Source organism: Ranitomeya variabilis, chromosome 5, assembly GCF_051348905.1.
Source record: "Ranitomeya variabilis isolate aRanVar5 chromosome 5, aRanVar5.hap1, whole genome shotgun sequence".
Taxonomy (NCBI): Eukaryota; Metazoa; Chordata; class Amphibia; order Anura; family Dendrobatidae; genus Ranitomeya; species Ranitomeya variabilis.
Genome location: NC_135236.1, coordinates 90,349,964 through 90,366,569, shown reverse-complemented (window position 1 = coordinate 90,366,569; position 16,606 = coordinate 90,349,964). Strand labels below are relative to the sequence as shown.

At 46.4% G+C, this 16,606-nt stretch overlaps 1 protein-coding gene across 2 annotated transcripts in view; it reads left to right on the top strand.

Moving 5' to 3' along the window:
* The first annotated feature begins 132 nt into the window (after positions 1 to 132).
* NCAPH (non-SMC condensin I complex subunit H) overlaps positions 133 to 16,606 on the top strand; it is a 50,127-nt gene continuing 33,653 nt past the window's right edge. The window contains exons 1-5 of one of the 2 annotated variants that reach the window (XM_077262913.1): positions 133 to 325; positions 6,939 to 7,179; positions 15,619 to 15,709; positions 15,817 to 15,909; positions 15,988 to 16,126. In XM_077262913.1, the coding sequence (XP_077119028.1) occupies positions 6,944 to 7,179; positions 15,619 to 15,709; positions 15,817 to 15,909; positions 15,988 to 16,126 (559 nt within the window). In that variant the 5' untranslated portion in view covers positions 133 to 325; positions 6,939 to 6,943. Of the gene's footprint in view, positions 1,427 to 6,938; positions 7,180 to 15,618; positions 15,710 to 15,816; positions 15,910 to 15,987; positions 16,127 to 16,606 lie in introns of both variants that reach the window. The other variant, XM_077262914.1, reaches the window with a different exon arrangement.

The following is a 16,606-nucleotide window of genomic DNA, read 5'->3' as shown; positions in this document are numbered from 1 at the left end:
CTACAAATCAATGTATCAAATATCAATCCTATTCAGAAACAGGAGCTTGAGCCGTGAGAATGTGAAACAGACGAGTGCGCATGTCACAGACACTGCCGAATCCATGGGAAGAACGAGAACCGGGAAATGGGCAGTTGCCCAAAAGAAAGATGGCGTCAAAGGATCCAATCCCCGCCCACACGTTCCAATCCTTTGCCTGCGTGCCCCTCCCACCGATGTTGGCACGCATTGGGCCGCCCCGAGCCGTTACCCGTGACGTCATCACGCTGGAGGAAGGCGCGGAAATTTTGAAAGCGCAGCAGGACGGAAGCCGGGAAGTGCGGAGGTATGAGGTGTTCTCACATATGTGATATTCCGCCGGGGTTGCTGGGGGCAGTGGTCCCACACGGAGGCTTTTCTAGGCCTGTCAGAGCCTCCTGTGTACGGCAGCCGCTCGTGTGTGGTGCAGAACATTACTGCTGACCCCAGTGATGTCAGGAGGGCACCTGCAGGGATGGCTTCGGTTGCTGTGGGCATATTCCTGGGCTGTGTGTCTGGTGTTTATGCCCTAAAGGGGGGTACTCCCATGTCAGCCATTGCTGTGGAGGTGGTGGCCCCGCCCCTATAGAGACCCCCACACACAGGAGTGGTCCCCCCACAGGTCTGTGGTAGTAATGTCGCCCTTCGTGCAGTGTCCCCCTACTTATATCCCTGTATTGTGCTGATCCTCTGTTACTCCCACTTGAAATGGATGAATAATGTGACAACTGGGTGGGTTTATGTCTGGCCAATCAGCTGCCTTCCTAGAGATGCACCTCTCACACAGAGGGAGGGGATGATAATAATTAATTCATACATTTTGAGGAGTAGTAAGAGGAACATCATAGCAGCAGGAGTGCCGACAAGTCCTGTGTGTAGACCGCCCCCCCTCCTCCAATTAAAGGGACCTTGTCATCTTCATCACATGCTGTAGAAGTCGGAATAAAGGCCTAGGAATCTCACTCCTGTGTAGCTCTTCTTATGGCCGGAGTCTTTGACCCACAGAGCGGCACGTGTGCAAGATCTCGGGATGGGGAAAAACCATGTCACAAACCTGAGCCCCTGCCTCCGCTGTCAATAAAAGGGGAAAAAAAAAGTTATTGTGACCGATAGGAGCTGCTGACTTAGAACCATCCAGCAACAATAGGGGTTATAGCAGACAGGGAGTGGTTAGCTCAGCCCCAGGGGATACTGGGAAAGTGATTATTGTGTCCTGGACATCCAAGAGGAAGGGGTGTTAGTCTCCCGACAGACAAATCAGACAAGCTGTATAGACCAGTTCTTCCACAGAAGGGATTGCTGTAATCAAAGAAGCAGTCAGGACAGCCAGGAGCATCTTTATTACCTCAAGATAGAAGTGAGAGAGCTACAGCACCAGACTCATCCCCCACCTCACTGCATGAGCAAGGTACAGTTCTGCTTAGGCCTCTTTCACACATCCGTGTCTCCGGTACGTGTGGTGACAGTTTTCACACTGACATACGTAGACACTTTCAAGTGAATGGCTCTGTGCACATGTCAGTGTGTTTCCACGGTATGACAAGTGGTGGACACCGTGTCTGTTATTCTAAGCACCGTACTAGAACTGGATCATCTGCCTCATATACCTGGTAATATTCTGAGCTAGGACACCTATAGTTACCAGACTACCGTATTTATCTGTTATGGGGGATCCCCATAATTCCTGTAGTACGTGCTTTTGGTACATTGAGGAAGGTATGTACTGTACTACATTAAAAAAAAAAATTTCATTGCAACCTCTTTGGTGTGTGCCAAGTCTTCATTCACATAAGTGCGTTTCCACGGACATGTCCATTTTTTGACCTTCAGCACGGGCCGCAAAACGGCCTGCAGATGGAGAACACACATTGATGTCATCCGTGTGACACACATCGGCATCGGGGAAGAAGCGCTACAGTAAGCGCTGTTCCCCGGCGGCAGGTGCTAAAGATGGCTGTCATCATTCTCCCCTGGGCGATCGGCGCAAGCAGAGGAGAATGATGGGAAGAGCTGGGCAAAGCGCAGAATTGGCACATCTAATAGATGTGCCTTTTCTGGGCAGCTGCGGGCTCTTATTTTTAGGCTGGGGGGGCCTATATCCATGGCTCCTTACCAGCCTAAGAATACCAGTCCCCAGCTGTGAGCTTTAGCAAGGCTGGATGTCAAAAACGGGGGGGACCCCACGCCGTTTTTTTAAATTATTTATTTAAATAGTTAAAAAAAAAACAACATGGGGACCCCTCTATTCTTGCTAACCAACCTTACAGAAGCTGACAGCTGAGGGTTGCAGCCCCCCAGCTGTTTTACCTTTCATGGTTATAGAAAATAGGGGGGAACCCACGCCGGGTTTTTTCATTCATTTATTTCGTTATATCGCAGGCGGCGGCTGAGGAATACCCCTATCATCCGCTCCTGCTGTCACTGTTATTAGCAGCAGGTGTAGGTTGGTGGGAGTAATAGTCCCAAAAGCCCCCACCTGCTGTTATCAGTCAGACTTTAATATAACTCTCATCATTCTCTTCTTGTGGTGATCGCCGGCAGTGCTGGGGGGAATGATGAGAGCATCTTCAGCACCCGCCGCCGGGGAATAGCGCTAACTGTAAAGCTTCTTCCCTGCTGACAGTCCGTGTGGTACTGATGCGGCACGCGGTTGCTACACATATTACACACTTTATACACAGACACGGATATCTCCGGTACCGGAAATATCAGGACGTGTGAAAAAGGCCTTAGGTTAAGACACTGTGTGAAGAGCAATTATCTGTAAAGAGACTGTCATATACGTTGATGAAGCATTGCATGAAGAGAAGTGATTCTGTCGGATGGAAAGAAGCTTGAATAAAACCCCTGTGATCAACTTCAGCTCAGAACCGTGTCCTAGCTGTGTGCCTGTAAACCATTCCCTCCTCTCTACTGGGAAGAATTATAATTAATGGCCGTCCTGAGTAAGATTTCCCCAGGATTCCAAAAAGAACTCATGTTTCCTTTGTATCACCCCCATATCCTGAGTGGCCTATATGCAACATTATGAATGCTGAAATGTTGTGAGGTAGAAACAAAAATAAATAGCCGGTCATTAAGGGGTCATCCACTACTCAGACGATCCCTTCTGAATCTGTTTTCCCCTAGAATTTATTATTATATATGTAAGACCATGACACCTTGGCCGGGGTGACGGGCGCGATAATTGTGTCATGCGAGAGAATCGGATGGATTTTGCTAATGACACTGATCAGGATTTGAGCTCAGTGTCCTCTTGTTGTGATCTGATGCTCTCGCACACTGGTACGGAGAACTTAATGTCTCCATCTTCTCTGTCAGTGATGTGCGGTCTAATGTTTTGCCCGCACCCATAGACTTGAATGGATAAGCGTGATCCACTTTGCGGAGCCTCTCGCAGCATACTGCAATTTTTTTCTCATGATGAATCAGCACTGCCCCATAGTATAACATTGGTCCGATAAAACATCAGATAGCGCTTGTCCGAGTTATTCACTGATGGGAGCGAGCCCTTATGCTCGCCTCTGGGGCCAGCACCGTTCCAGCAGTGCCTGCATTGGCTGTCCTCGGGGCTCGTGCAACATTGTCATGTGATCTCTGCAGTGAATCAGCGGTGGCTTCAGTCTCCTCTCCTACAGATGTAATTGATATCTAGAGGAAGTGTTAACTGTGGCTGCTCTCATTTCCTCCGGATGTCTTGTTTTGCCCGAAGGAGGGGACACTGAAGCCAGTGCTGATTGGCCATAGGGATCACCTGACATAATGTCACACAAGTCCCGGGAGGTGAGTATAGGTGTTATTATTATACTGGGAGGAAACATGGGGATTCGTAAGGGGTTGTCCCCATTTAGAAGAGTTTTTTCTATAATCTTCATAAAAAAGCAAACTGCTTTACTTGCTCTCCCCGTGTGCAGCGCTGAGTCTCGGCTGCTGCTCCTGGTGTGTGTGTGTGTGTGTGTGTGTGTATGTGTGTGTATGCACACACCCTATTATGCATTTTTTTCTCATCATAAGTGGGGCATCCATACGATCACGGGACGCGATTATCTGGGTGAGCTCGGACCCAGATCAGCTCTGCCGAATTCCATTTTCACAGGCTGCTCCCACTCATGTCACACCATGGGACCAAACCAGAGTACAGTACCAATATCTGTCAGTCAAGACAACAGGGAATGGATCACTGGTGTGTGGCTGGCCATACAATTAAGGTACCTTCACACATAACGATTTCGTTAACGATATCGTTGCAACGTCACGCTTTTTTGTGACGTAGCAACGATCCCGCTAACGATCTCGTTATGTGTGACAGCGACCAACGATCAGGCCACTGCTGGGAGATCGTTGGTCGTAGGGAATGATCAGGACCTTTTTTTGGTCGCTGATCACCCGCTGTCATCGCTGGATCGGCGCGTGTGACGCCGATCCAGCGATGTGTTCACTTGTAACCAGGGTAAATATCGGGTTACTAAGCGCAGGGTCGCGCTTAGTAACCCAATATTTACCCTGGTTACCATTGTAAAAGTTAAAAAAAAAAAAACACTACATACTCACATTCTGATGTCTGTCATGTCCCCCGCCGTCAGCTTCCCGCACTGACTGTCAGTGCCGGCCGTAAAGAAGAGCACAGCGGTGACGTCACCGCTGTGCTCTGCTTTACGGCCGGCGCTGACACAGTCAGTGCGGGAAGCTGACGGCGGGGGACGTGACAGACATCGGAATGTGAGTATGTAGTGGTTTTTTTTATTATTATTTTTAACTTTTACAATGGTAACCAGGGTAAATATCGGGTTACTAAGCGCGGCCCTGCACTTAGAAACCCAATGTTTACCCTGGTTACCCGGGTGCTGCAGGGGGACTTCGGCATCGTTGAAGACAGTTTCAACGATGCCGAAGTCGTTCCCCTGATCGTTGGTCGCTGGAGAGAGCTGTCTGTGTGACAGCTCCCCAGCGACCACACAACGACTTACTAACGATCACGGCCAGGTCGTATCGCTGGTCGTCATCGTTGGTAAGTCGTTTAGTGTAACGGTACCTTTAGGCTAATGTTCCCATAGCGTTTTCTGTTATGTTTAGTGGCTTTGTCAGGGCTTGCGTCTGAAGCCCCACAAAGCGGGATGCAGGTGTGTGCCAACGGGGCCATTGGGTATAATGATGCAGGAGGAGTCAGTGTGCTATGATAGGCCATTGACTATAATGCATGCTGAATCAGTGTGCTCCTTCGGGGCCATTGACTATAACGATGCAGGCAGAGTCAGTGTTCTATTAGGCTATGCGCACAGGTTGCGGATTTTGCTGCGGGTCCCCAGCAGTTTTCCATGAGTTTACAGTACCATGTAAACCTATGGAAAACAGAAACCGCTGTGCCCATGCTGCGGAAAAAACGCGCTTAGGCTACGTTCACATTTGCGTTGTTGGGCGCAGCGTCGTCGACGGATACCGACGCATGCATCATGCGCCCCTATCTTTAACATGGGGGGCGCATGGACATGCACCGGTATGCGTTGTAATGCGTTTTACGACGCATGCGTCATATTGACGCACAAGACAGGGTGCAGAGGACGCTACTTGTAGCGTTTTCCCTGCGCCGAAACTCCTGATCTTTACTATCTTATGACAACGCATGCGTCGCAAAATGCTGCGTTGTGTACATGCGTTGTTGGTTGCGTCGCCGACGCTGCGCCCAACAACGCAAATGTGAACGTAGCATTAAATGCAGCAGTTTACATTCTGCAGCATGTCAATTCTTTGTGCGGATTCCGCAGCGGTTTACACCTGCTCCTTAATAGGAATCCGCAGGTGTAAAACCGTAGGTGGAATCCGCATTAAATCCGCAGGTAAAACGCAGTGCCTTTTACCTGCGGATTTCGCAAATCCGCTGCAGCAAAATCCGCAGACCTCAAAGATACATGTGCACATAGCCTTACTGGTCTATTGACTATAATGATGCAGGCCAAGTCCGTGGGCTCTGCCCGGCCATTTACTATAATGATGCAGGCCAAGTCCGTGGGCTCTGCCCGGCCATTTACTATAATGATGCAGGCAAAGTCCGTGGGCTCTGTCAGGGCCATTGACTATATTGTAGTCGGTGTGCTCTGTTGCAGCCATCTACTATAATGATGCAGGTGGTTTCGGGGTGCTCTGTTGTAGCCATTGACTATAATGATGCAGGTGGAGTCACAGTGTACTGTCGGACATCATTTTCAGCTATGTACGCCAGTTTCAGGCAGGCAGCAAGGCGTAATCTTTGCCTAAAAATCACCATTCTCACCAGAACATTGCCCTGTGTCAACAGTAACTGTGCTGCACAGAACAATGATATGTGCACAGATCGATACACAGTTGTGTGAAAATGTTTGCCCCTTCCTGATTTTCTATTCTTTTGGCATGTTTGTCACACATAAATGTTTCAGATCACCAAACAAATGTAAATATTGGACAAAGATAATACAAGGAAACACAAAATGCAGTTTATAAATGAAGATCTATATTATTAAGGGAAAAAGAAATCCAAACCTACAGGGTCCTGTGTGAAAAAGAGATTGTCCCCCTTCCTTGCCCACACCCAGACCTTATTACTGCCACACCTGTTCTCAATCAAGAAATCACTTAAATAGGACCTGCCTGACAAAGTGAAGTAGACCAAAAGATCCTTAACGGCAAGACATCATGCCGCGATCCAAAGAAATTCTGGAACAAATGAGAAACAATGTATTACCGATTGTTCTCTGCTCATTGGGAGCGCGGTCGTCTTGTGTAAATTTGCCTAAAGTTCATTATTTGCTAGAACAGGGGACTCTCTCAATAACCCTATTCATTCAGTGACCTTGATTGCAGACATGCATATAGGGTAGTAAATCCAACAAATACATTTTCATCTACTAGAAATTCTAATGTTAATCAATTTTATTTTTTTTCTTCAGGCACCATGAACACATCAACTCCTCAATCAGGGGAGCGCCACAAGCCATTGTCTCCAAGTGGCATATATCTGTCTCCAGCCACCAGATCTCAGCCCGTCAGTGCCGCAGGGACACCCACGTTACAGAACTTTACCAGTAATGATGATGAATTGGAAAGACGACAGAGACGGAGGTCCAGGGTGATCGACCTCCAGCTCAGTAATACGGATTCCCCTACATCCGTTATCTCTCCCTCTCAAAGGTGAGTGCTGGCAGCTGTAATGTTTGCCTACGGGCAAGTATCAATGTTTGTAAAACAATAGAACGTGTAATTATGTAGGTGTTTACTTGTTTTACATCGTATCTATCAATCTCAAAAACCTTAGATTTTGTTACAACTAATTTTCAATGGAAGCGTACCACCATCCCATTGCACCACGCATGCCTGAAGGAAGTGAAAACAGGATGCGCTGCTGCTGGGGACATGGTAAAACCTATGCCAATAAAATGTTCTTTGCACAGCGCCCCACTGTCCGTGCTTGTCACACTGCGCTCTGCTCTAATCATAGAGTCCTCACAAAGCACTGTGATGTTCAGGGATAAGGGATCGTGCACTCTGACATGCATCATTTTCAGGAGTGTATACCCACAGGAGGCGGACTCTCGGGTGCAGTCTACTTCGTCTGATTGTCCCTCTCCTGTAGGCGTACACTCCCGAAAATGATGCACAACAGAACGCAGGTTCGCTCTGCCGGCACCACTGCAGTCTATGGCCTCGTCGGCACTTGCTTCCAGATCCCATTTTGCTGTGTGTTCGGACATGTGCCCCAACGGGACGAACCAACGTGTCCCTAAAGGCAATGTGAAAGCACCGTAACATGTGCTCCGCTGTCAGGGCCATAGTTTTACTTTATCAGCATAAGAGTGTTGCAGACTGATACATGTTTTTTCCGCGATTTTTTAATGAATCTTGTTTGTAAATATAGCACTACCATTAATGTAGTAGATGTTTTATTGCATTAATTCAGTTTTTGAACTGCAGACAATTCATCCTAACGATGCTTCTGCCAAAATCTCAGAAACTGCAGTAATGTTTTGTACCGTTGTTTGTTGTGGGAGAATAGACGTAATAACCATGAAATAAATGTTTCAATAAGCTTCTCTAATCTACTGCAATGTAATTTCTTAAACAATATTTTCTTATTAATTTTTCAGTATGAAATAATTTTGAATAAATCGTACAATGCGAAATATTCCCCTCTCCGGTTCTCCTGTTTAAAGAATTAAATTTACTCTCCTATATAGCGATATTCATTTCCACAGCTCTTTACTGACATTATAACCTCTGTCCTCACTGGGGGCTGATTGGCTGACAGCGGGAATCAGAGTGGTTACCCTTTCTGTAGGAGCCTGGCTGTGGTCATCAGTTAGACTTAGGCCAGGGTCACACTTGCGAGTGTGATGCGAGAAACTCACGCATTAATACTCGGGACTGGAGCGTGCGGCTACATGTATTTCTATGAATATGTGTACGCGCATGACTTATCTACCCATCATGGAGCATTCATTTACCAGTGATCATGACAGACGTATACATCATAGAGCGTCACTGGGATAACTCCTTTGTGCACCCTGACTTAATTGTACATCAGGATGTGTATAGAGAAGGCTCAGGAGCTGAACCCGCACCACACTAGGCAGAGGGAAGCTGTGCTGTAACAGGACCACATGGATCTAGCTCCGATCACTGTTTAACTATTAAGTGCTACTGTCAATCACTGGCAGCGGCAATTAAGTTGACTGGTTGCCAGTGCATGTGTGCAGACTGCATTGCCTTGCGCAGGCGTGTACTACGGAGGACACAGCATGAACTTCAATCCAATATTGCGGCCAGCATGCAGCCAGCGGGTAAGGAAAGGGTGAATCAAACACCCGAAAACCCCGCCCATATGACCGCAAACCTGTCCCGCCAAATTCAGGTGACAGGTTCCCTTTAACAAACACTACTCGATGAACACGATCAGAGGGCGCCTTTAGCACAATATTAGTAAATATTGCAAATGGCGAAAATGAAACAAGTTATGTTACAAGAAGAATACAGTAATTCAGATGAACAGGATAGTGACACCATGCTATTTACACACTATTGTTCTATTATTACCAGTGCATAACTTATCAGTGAGGTCTTAAGGTACCTTCACACTAAACGATATCGCTAGCGATCCGTGACGTTGCAGCGTCCTGGATAGCGATCTCGTTGTGTTTGACACGCAGCAGCGATCAGGATCCTGCTGTGATATCGCTGGTCGTTGATTAAAGTTCAGAACTTTATTTGGTCGTCAGATCGCCGTGTATCGTTGTGTTTGACAGCAAAAGCAACGATACCAGGGATGTTTTACAATGGTAACCAGGGTAAATATCGGGTTACTAAGCGCAGGGCCGCGCTTAGTAACCCGATGTTTACCCTGGTTACCAGTGTAAAATGTAAAAAAACAAACAGTACATACTCACCCTCTGATGTCTGTCACACGTCCCTCGCCGTCCACTTCCTGCACTGACTGAGCGCCGGCCGCAAAATGAAAGTACAGCACAGCGGTGACGTCACCGCTCTGCTGTTAGGGCCGGCGCTCAGTCAGTGCAGGAAGCGGACGCCGGGGGACGTGAAGGTGAGTATGTAGTGTTTGTTTTTTTACATTTTACGCTGGTAACCAGGGTAAACATCGGGTTACTAAGCGCGGCCCTGCGCTTAGCAACCCGATGTTTACCCTGGTTACCCGGGGACCTCGGCATCGTTGGTCGCTGGAGAGCGGTCTGTGTGACAGCTCTCCAGCGACCAAACAGCGACGCTGCAGCGATCGGCATCGTTGTCTGTATCGCTGCAGCGTCGCTTAGTGTGACGGTACCTTTAGTCCTAATACCCTAACCTAAAGGGCGTCACTGTCAGTACTGGGCGCGTTGCCGTCGTCACTCTCTAGGCAACACAAAATGTCACACAGGCCCTAACGAGAGTCAGAGATGCTATCTGCTAGGCTGCAAGTCCCAGATTGGTGAGTTACTCAGTTCACTCATCACACTGGCCACCTTAATTTTCTGAAACGCGGCCCCGATCTCTTGCTTTGTACTGTACGTCTACACTGAAAGCGACGGCTCACATGAACGTTCCTCCACTGCGGCCTAGCCAGCTCTCTTGACTCTAACTCTGTTCACTCAGCTCTCCCGGGTCAGGTCTTCACTCGGGTCGGATCTCTCTCTCCGCTCCTTTATTCTGATCTCATCTCTCTTCGCTCCTTTCCTCTGTTCTCGTCTCTCTCCCCGCTCCATTCCTCTGTTCTCGTCTCTCTCATCTCCTTTCCTCGGATCTTGTCTTTCTCCACTCCTTTCCTCGGATCTCTTCTCTCTCCGTTCCTTTCCTCAGATCTTGTCTCTCTTCGCTCCTTTCCTCGGATCTCGTCTCTCCGCTCCTTTCCTCAGATCTCGTCTCTCCGCTCCTTTCCTCGGATCTCGTCTCTCTCTCCTTTCTTTGGATCTCGTGTCTCTCCGCTCCTTTTCTCGTTTCTCTCTCTCTCCGCTCCTTTCCTCGGATCTTGTCTCTCTCTCTCCGCTCCTTTCCTAGGATCTTGTCTCTCTTTCTCCGCTCCTTTACTCAGATCTCGTCTCTCTCTCCCGCCTCTATCCAGATCTCGTCTCTTTCTCTCTCTACGCCTCTACCCGGATCTCGTATCTCTCTCCGCTCCTTTCCTCGGATTTGGTCTCTCTCCGCTCCTTTCCTTGGATCTCATCTCTCTCCTCTCCTTTCCTCTGATCTCATCTCTCTCTGCTCCTTTCCTCGGATCTCGTCTCTCTCCGCTCCTTTTCTTGGATCTCGTCTCTCTCTCTCCTCTCCTTTTCTCTCTCTCTCTTTGCTCCTTTCCTCGGATCTCGTCTCTCTATCCACGCCTTTACCCGGATCTCATCTCTCTCTCCACACCTCTACCCGGACCTCGTCTCTCGTAATGGTGCCAACTCCTCCCCATCTCTGCCCTCCTGGGCCTTTTATATTTACTAACTGTGCCACAGCTATCACCTGACCTGGTGTCTCCTTCAATCTCTTCCCCGAGAGAAAATGCACTTCACTCTTGAGTTCCTACTAATGCAATTCTTTCTGCTTTCACTTTCTACACTTTTGACCAGCAGATTGCTGTGTTCGCTTGCAGACACTCTGTTAGGCATTAACTGTGTGCGTCTTCTCAGTTGTCTGTCTTCTTATAACCCCTTCTTTTGCAGTCAGTTTTTCTCTCCTTCTTCCAAGAGCCATAACTTTTTTTTTTGCAGTTCATTGTTTAGTAAAAATGGCCTTGCATCATTATTCTTCAGGTCAGTTTGATTATGAAGATACCAAACATTTTCATCTTTCTTTTTTTTTTTTAGTGAAACCTTTTATAATAACTACAAAAAAGATGTTATAAAAAGCTATTGTTAAATCATACAATGACTACAAGAGAGTATAAAAACGATTAAAAGAATGCGGTTTGATTGTTCTTGATTAGTAAAGGGACATTAAAGGGAATCTCACCCTTTTGAGCTTTTTGAGATATTAATATAGGAATACAGGTTGTGTACATCTGAAGTTAGTCATACCTGTATGCCTCCTTGATGATGCCTTGTTCAGTAAAAATCATCTTTTATAGCTTCGGTCTTCCACGCTATGGGGAATATGCAAGATAAGACTTCATTATATAAGATTACTTTTCCCCTTCTCTTCAATGTCTCTTTGACGTCATGTGCGCGGCTGGAAATCTTGCTCATTTTGCCTGCCGTTGCTCCTCTGCACTGTGGGGAATTCACCTTCACTGTGCCGGAGATCACTGGGACCGGAAGCTACAGTGGCTCGCCCACAAGACAGCGCCCACAAAAGGGCGGAACGGTTCAGAGGAGCGACTGTAGTTATAAGCCATCAAACTATCGCAGGTTCAAGACCCCTAAGGAGACTAAAGTAAAAACACACACACAAAAACGTAGAGAGTAAAAATAAACGTTTTTAAAATTTGAATCGCCCTCATTTTGCCCCATTAAAAATAATTAAAAAAATACATTTCTTATTCCAGTGTCCCTAAAAGTTACATCTATCAAGATATACACTGCTCAAAAAAATAAATGGAGCACTAAAATCCCACATCCTAGATATCACTAAATGAAATATTCCAGTTGTAAATCTTTATTCATTACATAGTGCAATGTGTTGAGAACAATAAAACCTAAAAATGATCAACGTAAATCACAACTAATATCCCCCATGGAGGTCTGGAGTTGGAATGATAATCAAAGTGGAAAATGAAGTTACAGGCTGATCCAACTTCAGTGGAAATGCCTCAAGACAAGGAAATGATGCTCATCAGTGTGTGTTGCCTCCATGTGCCTGTATGACCTCCCTACAACACCTGGGCATGCTCCTGATGAGGCGGCGGATGGTCTCTTGAGGGATCTCCTCCCAGACCTGGACTAAAGCATCCGCCAACTCCTGGACAGTCTGTGGTGCAACGTGACGTTGGTGGATGGTGCGAGACATGATGTCCCATGTGAATCGGATTCAGGTCTGGGGAACGGGCGGGCTAGTCCATAGCTTCAATGCCTTCATCTTGCAGGAACTGCTGACACACTCCAGCCACATGAGGTCTGGCATTGTCCTGCATTAGGAGAAACCCAGGGCCAACCGCACCAGCATATGGTCTCACAAGGGGTCTGAGGATCTCATCTCTGTACCTAATGGCAGTCAGGCTACCTCTGGTGAGCACATGGAGGGCTGTGCAGCCCTCCAAAGAAATGCCACCCCACACCATTACTGACCCACTGCCAAACCGGTCATGCTGAAGGATGTTGCAGGCAGCAGATCGCTCTCCACGGCATCTCCAGAATCTCTCATGTATGTCATGTGCTCAGTGTGAACCTGCTTTCATCTGTGAAGAGCACAGGGCGCCAGTGGCGAATTTGCCAATCCTCGTGTTCTGTGGCAAATGCCAAGCATCCCTCACGGTGTTGGGCTGTGAGCACAACCCCAATCTGTGGACGTTGGGCACTCAGACCATCCTCATGGAGTCAGTTTCTGACCGTTTGTGCAGACACATGCACATTTGTGGCCTGCTGGAGGTCATTTTACAGGGCTCTGGCAATGTTCCTCCTTGCACAAAGGCTGAGGTAGCCGTCCTGCTGCTGGGTTGTTGCCCTCCTACGGTCCCCTCCACGTCTCCTGGTGTGCTGGCCTGTCTCCTGGTGTGCTGGCCTGTCTCCTGGTAGCGCCTCCAACCTCTGGACACTAAACTGACAGACACAGCAAACCTTCTTGCCACAGCTTGCATTGATGTGCCATCCTGGATGAGCTGCACTACCTGAGCCACTTGTGTTGGTTGTAGAGTCCGTCTCATGCTACCACGAGTGTGAAAGCACAACCAACATTCAAAAGTGACCAAAACATCAGCCAGGAAGCATTGGTACTGAGATGTGGTCTGTGGTCCCCACCTGCAGAACCACTCCTTTATTGAGGGTGTCTTGATAATTGCTAATAATTTCAATCTGTTGTCTATTCCATTTGCACAATAGCGTGTGAAATTGATTGTCAGTGTTACTTCCTAAGTGGACAGTTTCATTTCACAGAAGTTTGATTTACTTGGAGTTATATTCTGTTGTTTAAGTGTTCCCTTTATTTTTTTGAGCGGTGTATTATTAGTTCACCCGATCGCTAAAAACTGTAAACAGGAAAGAAAATCGAGATATCAGAATTGCTTTTTTCAGTCATAAGCAAAAGTGATCAAACTGTCTCATCTGACCCAAAGTTAAATCAATAAAAAGGTCAGCTCACCATGCGACAAACAATTTAAGATTTTTTTTTTTTCTTACGTAAAAGAAATAAAAAAAATTTGGTATCACCGTAATTGTTCTGAAACAATGTCAGAAGTGTGTTGATTTTTTTTTTTCTCCCGCGATTTCACTGCATTTTTTTCCTGTTTTCCATTACTTAGCATGGTAAAATGGATCTTGTTGTTCAAAAGTCCAAATCGTCCCGGGAAAGACAAGACTTCATATAGCTATGTCAGCGGAAAAATAAAAAGTCATGGTTCTTGGAAGGGGAGAAAGGAAAGCGCAAAAAATGAAAAATTGCCCAGTCGTTAAGAGGTTCTTCTTGCTCAAAATGTTTTATGCCAATAATAATAATAATAATAATAAAGCTTATACTCGCCTCCCGTCCTGGCGCCGTTCCCATGATGTCGGCACTCGCTGTCCCGGGGCTTGTGTGCATTTATGATGCTGGCCCCAAATCAGCACTGACATCACTGTCACCACCTTCGGACAAATCGAACATGACGAGGAATTCAGGGCTATGGCTGATCTGACTTCCTCTCCCTGCTGAGTTCATCAGGAGGCCGGAACAGTGACACCAGGGCTGATCCAACGTCACGTGTCACAACAGCCTGAGATCCCCGGGAGACGGAGTGCCGACAACTCAGGAACGGTGCTGGCATGGGAGGGAAGTGTAAGCTTTATTATTTTATGGGTGCCAAGCCAGGGGTATGACAAGTTGTCCAAGTAGTGGACAACTTCTTTAAGTGGACCTATCACCAGAGTTGTGGAGTCCATTTTGGTGGAGTCGGTATAAAATGGACCGACTCTGACTCCATAAATAAGTAATACATTGGGTACAGTAGAACAATGCAGGATGTGCTGTAAATGTTTTCTTAAGTCTTTGGGAAAGTTCTGAAATGTCCTATAAATGTCTGTTCTGTTCCTGATCTAAGGATCTGGGCTTTTAGCTGAGATGAATCTGTGCTGCACTTTATGTCCATGCTCAGTAGTGATCAGTGCAGGAGTAGGGGAAATTGAGGAGTCGGAAGTTTGGCTTACCGACGCTACAGCCCTGCCTGTCACATCGTGAAACCAGTATTTGCTCTTCTTCTATTCCCACTGCTCCCCTCAATATTCCAATTTTTTTTCAATATATAAATCCGCCACAGTTCTAGAGGTATGGGCCTTTTTATTTAGGTGCTACTTTTTAGGCCTTTTCAAGGGGACAATCTCTAGACGCATGTCTTTAGATTACCATGTGAGCCCTTTCATAAAGATGAAATAAAAAGTGTCCTATATCTCTGAAACCAAATGGTGGACTGAAAAAAAAAAAAATCATACTTGGGAGCAGTGGGAATGAAATAAGAGCTAAAGCTTAAAAATTTGACCTGGTAAAATGTCCTCTTTAAAAAAGTTTAACTCAGATCTCCTCCGTGTCCCTCCTCGTCCCTGCTGAGCTCTCACACTACTCAGTACCAGCTGTAGCTGTCAGGTTGGCTGTGGGAAGACCGAATAATTGTGAACTCATGAGCTATTTCACTCTCACTGAAATCATAAAATGCTGATTTTAATATCAGAATTATGCAATCATTCTAACATGGCGTTTCAAAGTAACTACATCAGACTCATCAGGTCTAAGATGTATTTAATAATTTGTGCAGTTTGTATTGTACAATCCTCATCAATTCTTCCAGCCAGGATAAGGCTCGGCTCTCATCTGTGGCTTCCGGGCATATGATGGTTTCTAACTGGTACGATTGTCTGTCAGGTTTTGGGAAGCCCGGGCTGGATTAAGCAGACGGCCAGTGCCGTGTATTCTTACTGTGGCCGCTTATCCCCTGCAGTCATAGGATATGTTTATTACCATGAATAATCTTTTTCTTGACAGATCTGAAGCGTCATCGCTCGTCCTGCCCAAACTGTCCAATACACAGATCTCGGACCATTACTCTACCTGCATCAAGCTGTCTCAGGAGAACGTAGGTTTCCCCTATCACATTTGCAGTCAGCACGTACCTGGGCGTATAGATTTTCTGCTCCACTATTGTATTACACGTTGATACATTGCTTCTAATTTCTTCTGCAGAGAATAACCACGAAGAACGCCTTTGGGCTGCACCTGATTGATTACATGGGAGACATCCTCAAGGAGAAAGGAAGTGAACTGACCAACTTCAAGGTGGATACAAACCTTTCTCTTAGGTCTGTACTGCGTCCTAATGAATGAACCATTTTTACCTGGTATCTTACGTTACAGGTGGCTGCAGGGACACTTGATGCAAGCGCCAAAATCTATGCAGTGAGAGTTGATGCTGTGCACGCGGATGTGTACAAAGTATTGGGTGGACTGGGCGAAGAATCAGGAGGACGAGCGGAAGGGGAGAACCAGGGGACCGGTATGTACAAATAGCTAGGCACATGGCCGACTGTTCATTTATTAGAAATAATGGTTACTACACAAGAAAATATTGTTCACCCATGTACTCTATTTCTTCGGTTTCATAGGCATAGCAGCCAAAGTCTGTGTAGATGTTTTTTTATTAGAGTCCTTCAGAAATGAATTTTTCAAGTGAAAATCGCTCCAGGAAATTATTTTTTTGGAGGAATTTTTTCTTTTTCCTGAAGGTTTTTTTTTTTTTTTTTTTTTTTTGTATAAATCTTACCTTCCCGAAAGTGTCCTAGGCAGCTGTTGGAGTGGTTTCCGTCTGGATCCACTTAAAAAAGGGACAGGGCATTATTTATTTATTTTTTTCCACCAAGCATTTTTCACAATTTCTTAAGGTTGAGAAAGAAAAGGCTAAATATCATATGAACAGCAAAGTGGATCTACCCATAGAAATGATTAGGAAGAGTTTTTAAGTCAGATTTTGGAGAAG